At 35.3% G+C, this 10,400-nt stretch overlaps 2 protein-coding genes across 2 annotated transcripts; one reads left to right on the plus strand and one right to left on the minus strand.

The window, feature by feature from the left end:
• Positions 1 to 2,631: 2,631 nt before the first annotated feature.
• LOC107494813 (cytochrome P450 94B3) lies at positions 2,632 to 4,453 on the plus strand. Its single transcript, XM_016115851.3, has one exon. It carries the CDS (start codon positions 2,785 to 2,787, stop codon positions 4,225 to 4,227), a length of 1,443 nt encoding a protein of 480 aa, XP_015971337.1. The 5' UTR covers positions 2,632 to 2,784; the 3' UTR covers positions 4,228 to 4,453.
• Positions 4,454 to 4,638: 185 nt separating this feature from the next.
• LOC107494812 (ATPase family AAA domain-containing protein FIGL1) lies at positions 4,639 to 10,105 on the minus strand. Its single transcript, XM_016115850.3, has 13 exons — positions 9,671 to 10,105; positions 9,444 to 9,582; positions 8,975 to 9,358; positions 8,429 to 8,667; positions 7,980 to 8,107; positions 7,759 to 7,877; positions 7,584 to 7,676; positions 7,211 to 7,312; positions 6,771 to 6,873; positions 5,598 to 5,681; positions 5,415 to 5,510; positions 5,120 to 5,247; positions 4,639 to 5,026 (listed from the first exon to the last, which is right to left on the minus strand). The coding sequence occupies exons 1-13, from the start codon at positions 10,003 to 10,005 to the stop codon at positions 4,925 to 4,927; spliced, it is 2,052 nt and encodes a 683-aa protein (XP_015971336.1). The 5' UTR covers positions 10,006 to 10,105; the 3' UTR covers positions 4,639 to 4,924.
• Between the last annotated feature and the right edge of the window lie 295 nt (positions 10,106 to 10,400).

Below are 10,400 nucleotides of genomic sequence, written 5' to 3' on the forward strand. Positions count from 1 at the left end.
TCGTCATCCTACCGCTGCCGTCAAATCTAGTCCAGCCGTTGCCCCACTGCTTTAGCGTTGTCTCCGCTCGTCTCTGTCGTCGCGTCGCATTGCATATGCTCGAAGCCACCGTCCCACTGCAACTCATCTCGTGTCGTTTCTCTATTGCGTAACCTCTGTTTCGCCGCGTCGGTTCTGTTCCACCGCGCTCTAGCCCTCCTCTGCTCCAGTTCCACCACGCTCCACCCTCCTTTGCTCCAGTTCTGCTGCGCTCCACCCTTCTCTGTTCTAGTTCTGCCGCGTTCCACCCTTCGCGACTCCAGTTATGCGACGGTCCAGCCACCCCTTCTCCAATTTCGCGACGGTCCAGCCACCTCTTCTTCAGGAACCCTATGTCTATACCTTCATCATATAATTGCTTCAATTTAAAAATGGATTCATATGCTTCACCCTTTTATTTCTGTTATGTTGTTGTTCTATTGTCTTCAATATTTTTGTTTTTATTGTGTTTTTTGTTCTTAAACTGGTTAAGTTAATAATTTGCTAAATTATTGGACTGCTGTTGTGTTAATTTGCTAAATTATTAGGTTGCTGTGATTTAATTTGTTGAATTTTTCTATTCAGATTTTGTTGTTATTTATTTGATAAATTGTTGTTATATACCTATAACCTATTATTGTTCTTGAGATTATTGGTTGCTGTGTTTTTTTTATTGTTAATTTGTTAATTTTTTAAATTGTTGTTATTGTGATTCTAGAGATATTGAGATTGAAATTGTTTTCGTTTTTTATTATTAGATTGTTAGATTTTTTATTCGAATCTTACTCTTGTTAATTCATTAAATTATTGTTATTGTGATTCTTGCTATTAAGATTGTTCTTGCTGATTATTTTTATATATGAATTTAATAGTATTAATTTAGATAATATTTTAAAATTTATATTAGATTATAATTATATTTTGGTGTATTTATAATAAGAGACGGGAGAAAATAATAGCCAACATAACAAACTCAGCTAGAATAACAAATTTAAAACAGAAACAACAAACTTTCCTTGAATAACAATAAGTATATAAACAAGGAAGATATCTAAGAATTGGTATGAATGTTGTAAGCTCTCACTCTCTTCCCTTGAAATTACTCTTCCTCTAATATTCTTTTCTCTTGAATTATTCTGATAAATTCTCCCTAGCTCACCCTCTCACTAATTTACTCTTTTTTTTTAATTGTTTTGAATTTACTTGTTTCGTTTATTGTTGAATTATTTATACTATACCTCATATTTCTTCCCATTCAATATAATTGTTGAGTTGGTATACATTATTAGATAATATTAGTTTATTTGTATTTTATTTATTATTTTATTATAAAATAATTTTTCAATTAAATCATATTTAGATCATTAAACTAATAAATTAATAAATTATTAGTTAAAACGATTCAATAATCAGTTCGATTGTCAAAATCATGATGGTAACAATAACACGTACAAAAGAAATTTTATATTCACCACGAAAAGATATCATATTCTTATTAAATATACAAGTATTCACGTTGAATTAGATTCACACTTCTTATTAATTTTTTTAAAGGGTAAAGTATATTTTTTGTTCTTGAAGTTTGGCAAAAATTTTAAAAATATTCTTAAATTTTATTTTGTTTCAATTTTGTTCCAAAAATTTTCGATTTACATCAAATATATTTTCGACGGCTAAATTTTTAAAAAATTTAAGACTAATCTAACAATAATATATGAAAATGATGCTTGATTTGCTTATATCGAGGGTTATTCTTATGAAATTATTGTTGAATTGGTCTTAAATTTTTTTAAAAATTAGTCCTCAAAAATATATTTAATACAAATAAAAAATTTTTAGACAAAATAAAACTTAAAAATATTTTTAAAATTTTTATTAAATTTAAAGGACAAAAAAATATATTTTACTTTTTTTTTTAATTTTGTTTTGTTTTTACACTCATACAGTTTTCTTCTAATCTCTCAACACCACAATTTTACTACTCGTCAGTGAATACTCGTTGATAGCCAATTGACACGGCTGCTACTAGCCAAGGCCACTCACCACCAACAGTCTAACCAAAAATTTAAATAAAATAAACTATTTTTGTACTAAAATCCAACCATTCTTATGTTAACACTTAACCTTTTAGGGAAAAAAAATAAAAGTATACCTTTTATTTTTAATATTAATAATTTTTTTAAATATTTTTAATATTTAGTTACATTTAATTTGATTGTTAACATTTTTAATTTATGTCAAAATTACTTTTAAATATTAATTCTATGTAAAATTAAAAATATTTAAGAATGATTTTGACGTAAATCGAAAACATTAGAAATAAAATTAAAAGAATCAAAAATATTAAAAATAAAATTGATTAAAATTAAATATTAAAAATATTTTTTAAAAAAATCACAAATGCTAAAAACAAAAAATATAATTACCCAAAGAAAATAAAATTTTTGGATTAAAATTTTGTATAAATAACAAAATATAAAAAAAAACTCAAAAAAAATATTTAAAAGATTGCCCCAAATCAAATCCTACTCTAAATATTCCATCACCATCAAATATTCAGACATTAACACGCAACCCGACAAATTAAATTCCTATAATAGTATAGCGATCATGCTTATATTATATACAAATTAAACGATCATGGCAGAGTCAACCCAGAATAGCCAACGAATTTTCCCAGTGCTCTCCATATATTATTAACTAGAACGGTAGTGCCCAAAGCCCCAAGGGGGGCAAAAGGCAAATACTAATAATAATAGTAATAACATGGGAGTTCTCATTCCCTTCTTCCTCTTGTTCTTCTTCTTCCTCCTCCTCACCCACTTCTTCTTTCAGTTCTGGAGAACAAAGAAGCTCTCACACCTCATTTCCTTCTACAGGAACCGTAACCGCTTACTCGAATGGTTCACGGAGCTTGTTGCTGAGTCACCAACCAACACCATCGTGGTTCACCGCTTAGGCTCACGTAGGACCATTGTAACAGCCAACCCTTCCAACGTTGAGTACATACTCAAGACCAACTTCTTCAACTTCCCCAAAGGCAAGCCTTTCACTCACGTACTGGGTGATTTTCTCGGAAACGGGATTTTCAACGTGGACGGTGACCGTTGGTTTAGTCAACGTAAGGTCGCAAGCCATGAGTTCTCAGCAAGGTCGCTAAGGAAGTTCTTAATGTACACTCTGGCGGAAGAGGTGTACGGGAGGCTCGTCCCTGCGCTAGAGGGAGTTTCGTACGGTGGAAGCGTTCTTGACTTGCAAGAGATTCTCGCGAGATTCTCGTTCAACGTGATCTGTAAGTTCGCCATGGGGAGTGGTAATGCGTGTTCTTTGGACCCTCGTGTCCCCGTTTCGTCGCTCTGGAGAGCGTTCGATGTGGCGGCGGCGATATCGGCGAGGCGAGGGGCGGCACCGTTGTTTGTGATATGGAAGGTGAAGAGATTGCTTGGAGTTGGATCTGAGCGGAGGCTTAAAGAATCGATTCTTGAGGTTCACACGCACGTGATGAAACTGATACATGAGAAGAAGAAGAAGACGATGAAAAATAATAAGGAGGATTTCTTGTCGAGGCTTATATGTGCTGGTTATGAAGATGATGTTGTTAGGGACATGGTGATAAGTTTTGTGATGGCTGGGAAGGACACAACTTCAGCGGCATTGACATGGTTCTTTTGGATATTGTCACATTATCCCGACGTGGAGGAAAAGATTTTGAAAGAGGCAGAGGCAAATGAACCATTAAATTATGAGTCACTTAAGAGGTTGAATTACTTGAAAGCGTGCCTATGCGAGTCAATGAGGCTTTTTCCACCAGTGGCATGGGACTCTAAGCATGCCTCATGTGATGATGTGTTGCCAGATGGCACTGTGGTCAAAGCAGGAGATAGGGTCACTTATTTTCCATATGGAATGGGGAGACTGGAAGCATTATGGGGGTTGGATAGGTTTGAATTCAGGCCGGAGAGATGGTTTACTGGAGGAAAGTGGACTGAGGTTTCTCCGTACAAGTTTCCAATTTTTCAGGCTGGTCCAAGGGTGTGTTTGGGCAAGGAAATGGCTTTTGTTCAAACGAAGTATGTTGTGGTTTCAATTCTCAAGAGATTTAAGATCAGACTCGTTAGCACAAATAAGCCTACGTTTGTGCCACTTCTCACTGCACACATGGCCGGCGGCTTAAAGATATTCATTTCAAATAGGGAGAAAAGAAAATGAGTTAGAAGAGCACAATTTTTTATGTTCTTTTTTTCTTTCTTAAGGTAGTGATTAGCTCAATTCTTTTAAGGTGGCAGATTAGCCCAATTTTTTAATATTAAAGTGTACTAGATTAGATATTTTAAGGGGACAATTTGGAGGCTCACCATTTTTCTTTTCCTTTTATGTTGGCGTTTCGAGACCACCGAGAATGAAAGGGAAATGGTTGGTGTACCATATTACATCGTATTGATTCTATTGAATAGATGGATATTTGCGACTTGCATGTACATATTTATTTCTTGTATAACGAAAACGATTAGGAGCAAACAATTCTTACAGTTGTGTTTTGCACAAATAATTCAAATAGAGAAATTAGTTCCTGTAAAACGTGCTTTGTACATCTACGACCTAATTTTTAAAGATCTGGACGGAATAATGCTTTATGCCTGGCGCAATTGATTATTTATTTCATAACCCATGGTTGATCTACGTACGGAAGTGATTTAAATATAACTAACGTTTGGGGCCTGCGTAGTTCATTTTTAATTCTTTTTCCCCATCAATGTGTTCCTTAAAGTATTTACCTATTATTAATTATTAACTATACAATACCCGGTGTATGCAGGGATTGCAATTGAAATTAATTTTGCTATCCATTGTCTAATTGATTTTTTCAAAGCCGTCTCCATAGAATGATAAGATGAACCTCTACAGTCTACCGTGATAGGCTTCCAAACTGGTTGTTCCATTCATCGTAGGTGCCAAGTTCGTTAGTGGAAACAGAAGGCCTCACTTCTTTTAGGGCATTCTCGAAGTCCTAGATGAAATTCAAATTAATCAAGATGAGATTTAAAATTTGGAAGAAGAAAAAAAAAAAGTTTTCTTGGTAATTTGTGCTAATTGTGCATACCTGAAGGGTTACTGGCCTCATATCCTCCTTCTTCAACTTTGAAATTTCTATACCCTGTTTTAGGGCCTCTCTTAGGGGACCCATAGATGCATCCTTCACTAAGTTTTTCATGTCAGATCCTGAATAACCTAGTAAACGACATTATTAAGCAGAAACATAACCATTTGGTTAGTCAACACCCAACAGAAATTAAGGAAAGAATTTTTTCCCCCTACAAATTCAAATAGGAATTTTCAATTGACAATAAAAATATTATGCAGAAGATACTGTAGCCAACTTGGAAAAATGTTGATACCTTCGGTTATGTTACATATGATATCTATTTCCTCCCTTGATAGACTGAATAATCCATCTTTCTCTAGTAGGTTACGTATAATCCAAGCTCTAGCTTCTTTATGAACAAGACAAAAGCTTTGTCAGTCAAATGGTGCTAAAGAGTTTGAATAATTTAGAAAATGATAATATAAATAGATAGTACCTGAGGAGGGTAGGGGGATATATAGTCTTTTGGTAAGTCTCCTTCTTGCTGCTTCATCAAGCTCTTGGGGACGATTTGTTGCCCCTATATAATTAATATTATAACAGTACCAAAAAATAAATAATATAACATGACAACACAAGCTATATTTAGAAGCTTACTGCCATAAAGTTGAACATGTCCAAATTATTCTTGTCCTTAAAAGCTCAATTTACTTGCATTACAATTACAGCAGTAAATAAACAAACTCGGGATTATGACTGATATCTGAAAAAGGCGTAACAAGATAGTACCAAAATGAAGTGTTAGGTCCAACTTCCTTTTATTTTTTCTTGTGACATGATCTTCCATTGCATTCCATAAATTCAAAAACCAACCCTCATATAATTCCCTAGATATTTGTGTAATGATAGACGTGATCTTCCATTCTAGGAAGAAACTAGTTTATTCAGGTATATCCTATAGGTACCATCCCTAATAATAGTAGGAGTAAACTACTTTGATCTCCCCTAAAATTTGGCAAAATTGATAGTTGCTCTTTTATTTGTCCAAGTGACACTGCCTTCGGCCTTCCGTCACCAAAAAAAAAAAGTGACACTGCCTTCCTCAAACTTCTCTTTAAAGAAAGTTAGTTTCCATATGTTCACAGAACTGTTTAGTGTTATATTTCACAAAATACAAAGATACCAAGTGTATTATCAACTAATTCTCAGGGGGAAGATAAATATTTGTTATAGAAAAGTAGAGAGGAGTTGAGTTGAAATTTTCCCCCAAATCTGAGATAAAATGATTGTAATTAGTCCTAATAAAGAAAATCACCTTGCAGATTAAGCAGAGGAACCACTAAATAGGAAGCATGCAAAACTAGCCAGGTGTTACTTATTTTGAATACACAAACAAAATTATTCATAGATTAGGAATTATGACAATGACCACATTAGCCATATGTATGGTGCTTCATAACCCTTTATCTGGGTAATAATGCTTGAGTTATGATGCTGGTGCACATTTCAACTTGCAAATATTAAATTAGCTTGTTCTTTGGTTCTATCCCCACAGAACTATATTTGAGCCATACCCATGCCATGCATAGATTATAGATATTGAGCTAAAATGGGAATACTACCAGAGGAAAATGACAAAAAGGAATCTGAGCCCACTCTTAATAATTACCTATAAGTAGAATCTGTTCGCTGCCACTATCAAAGCCTTCCATTTCTATGAGAAATTGTGTCTTAAGCCTTCTACTTGATTCATGCTCACCATCTGACTTGCGCTGTGACAATACATATACAATAAAATAAATAAACAATGCAGCATATAGTGTGACAAGGCATACACAATAAAAGAATACGGGGAAAAATAATGCAGCATATAGTACAACTAAAAATATTATAAGCAAATTGTAAAAGTTTCAGGCATTGTGCAGAAATAAAGTACAATTTTCCTAGTTTATTTATTTTTCACTGCGATCCATAGGATTCCTGTCGTGAACATCCATACATATTAGAATGCTACAGTTCAAATTTTTAAAAATCCTAAAATGACTTTGGTCATAAACTTCCATATAGCATCAAAATGTTTGGATTTAGTGGGAAAATCTTATAGGTTACCTGAGAGAGGAGTGAATCTATCTCATCAACAAAAATTACTGCTGGCTGACGACAACTGGCAACTCCAAAAAGGGCTCTTACTAGCTTTTCGCCTTCACCAATCTATGATCATCAGTAGATATAACATGTATTCGAAATAGGCTCGTTAGGATATGATAAAAATACAGTTAATGAGTGAAATAAGAAGAAAGATATTGTAAAACATTCTGGGGTTCAAGTTCAACAATCTAACTAAGACTGCAGGAAAGTAGTTAAGGTTGTGTTCCAAAAAAAGGGAAAAAAAAGCATAAGATATTTAAGTTTTACGAGAAAAATATTAGCTAACCTTCTAAAGCATATAAACAGCTAAAACTCAGAAGAATTTCTAACTTACCCACTTGCTTGTCAACGAACTTGCAGATATGTAAAAGAAGGTTGCCTTTGCCTCCCCTGCTATTGCTTTGCCTATCATCGTTTTACCAGTTCCCTTGTATGCAAAGTAGTACATAAATTAAACACTAACCAGAGTAATTTTAATCACATCATTAGGAAGAGAACGTTGCATTTACCGGTGGACCAAATAAGAGCAAACCCCTACCAGGTGACCGGCATCCCTTAAATATGTCTGGACGTAGCAGAGGCCATATAACCATTTCAGTTACACATTTCTTGGCATGCTCCAACCCAGCTGCATTATCATCAATGTATAAAGAGTATATTTAGTTTCACAGGGATGCAAATTGCAAGTTTGTGAACAAAGAGAGGAAAGATCCATAGCTAATTATATTACCAATGTCATCCCAACGGACATTAGGATCTCTATCCATAATCTCATTACTAACATGCTCGATGAGGCGAGGTTCCAAATTCCTCAATTTCTCAGGAAGCTCACCATCAGGCCCACACAGCATTTCCAAACTAGAAGCAAATTATGAAACACATTAAAAATTTAATGCATATATCTTGCCTACAACTTTAGATTAAAAAAAAAGGGAATGGTGATAAAGGATAAACTCTACATGTTTAGAATGTCAATATCGAGGCCTACAAAATAGCGTGCCAAGTTAAGGATTGATCGCACCAAAATTAAATATTAAGATGCAATCTACGAAGAACTTATCAAGAAACAGTTCTCTTTACACTTTGGAGTGCGTAAAGTCAATGAATTTAGGAGGATGCGAACTGGTGAGCAAAAAGCTAGTAACCTAGTACTATTCATATGATGGTTGTACCACTAACCATCTTTTGGTAGAATCATCTAGAGAATCATCTCCCTTTCCAGCAATTCGTGAAGTCACATTTCCAACATTACTCCCATTGGATTTAATGGGTGGGACAAAATTACCACGGAAGCCACGTCGTGAAATGCCATACGATCTCCCACTATATAACCTATTGGAAGGATTATTATCGCCTTGTGGGGATACAGGTGCATTGGGTGAACCAACTGCCCCTCTCTTTTGCCTTGCTTCCATTTCCTGTCACATAAACTCAGATACGTTACAGATTAATTAAAGAGAATCGTGAATCAAAGAGTAGTTCCTTATGTTTCATCCAGAAATTAATATTACCTGCTTCTGTAGAATCATTTGCAAAAGCAGTGATCATAAATAAATCATTACTAAGAGTTGAAGGAAACGGAATTTAGCACCAAATCAGAGAGAATGCAATGAGAAGTCATACGATCAATCATATGAATTAAACCAATTATCATTCATGCCCCGGATTCAAAACTTGACAGCAGAAGGACAAAGCACTGCAAGCAACAAGGCTCAATAACATTACCAATTTGGCTCTAGCAGTTACAAATCCATTGCCAGAAACTTCAGGGTTAACATCCTCTTTGCTTGAAGGTGACCTCGAATAACCAACTTTGGGACTATTATTAATTTCCATATGCACACGTTTCTTCCCAAACGAGTTCATTCTTTCTTCCTCTTCAACCTGCAAGAAAGAAGAAATAGTAGAACCCTTTGTATGGCTGTTCTGAAATTGAGGCCTCTCAACAACAACGCATTCCTCAGAGCAATTATCCTTCAAATTGAAGAAGTTCTTCGTAGCATTATCATTCCTCAATGCACTCTTCCCATACGCTGACGTCAGCTTCGCTTGCAGCATTTCCTTTGACGGCTTCTCGCACGATCCGTCTTGCTTCCCAATTTGTTCACCCTGCAAACAGAAAACACCATTTGTTCACAAAAAGCACAGTCAGATGAAAATAACAGTTCAAGTACTTCGTTATCAGGTCTATCACCAACTGATTCTCGTCAATTTCATTAGATTGCGCGAGAAGAGCTCGAAAGTACTTCGACTTGCGGATCTTGTCAATGTCAATTTCACCTGATGTGGCAAAAACGCGTCCCTGAGGCTTCTTTGCTTGTTCAAAAGCTAGACTGAGGAAACAAAAAAAGCATTAAATTAAAAAAAAAAATACACAGGGAGAGAGAACTACTTTAGAAATTGAATAGTTGGAGGCAATACCGATCGGAATCAGGAGTGAGGGAACGGCGAGCGGAGGCAAGAGTGGAGAGGGTTTGGCGGCGAATAGGGTGGATGAAGGCTTCGTCGACGTCGGAATGGGAGTGGGAGTCGAGGAAGCCGAGGAGGCGGAGGCCGAGGACATAGGCGGAGGAAAAGTCCTGGGTGGTGAGGGCGTGGTCGACGCCGAACTGAAGGGACTGGAGGCGCTTCAGATTCTCGTCGACTTCCATTCTCCAGCATTTTTCCTTTGTTGTTTCCTCCATTTTCGCTCTCATTGACGGAGAAGAAGACGGAACAGGAAGAGGCCTTTGCTTCATAGTGTTCTCTCCCGCCATTTTTCTTTTTGTCTGTTTTGCTTTCTTCTTCTCTCAAACTCAAATGTATTAACCGCGCCTCACTCCTATTGTCCAACATATGATTATTTTTGGGGGGGAAGAAATGATTTTGACCTGAGCTTGACAGATGGAAAATCAAATCGATAATTTAAGTAAATTTAGAGAAAAGGAAAAATAGGTCTGGCTAATATTTAAATTTTCGAAAATTTGAAAATATATTTAAATTTTTAAAAATTTAAAAATATATTTAAGTTGTTGACTTTTTTAAAATTTAGATATATTGATCTCTCATGTTTACTTGGGTTTGTTAGATTCAACGGAAAAATTAAGCGTGATTCCCGTTGTATTGACCTGGTTGATATGGATGTACACGTGCAAAAAGTTTTTAAAATTGA

This window comes from Arachis duranensis, chromosome 6 (assembly GCF_000817695.3).
Source record: "Arachis duranensis cultivar V14167 chromosome 6, aradu.V14167.gnm2.J7QH, whole genome shotgun sequence".
NCBI lineage: Eukaryota > Viridiplantae > Streptophyta > Magnoliopsida > Fabales > Fabaceae > Arachis > Arachis duranensis.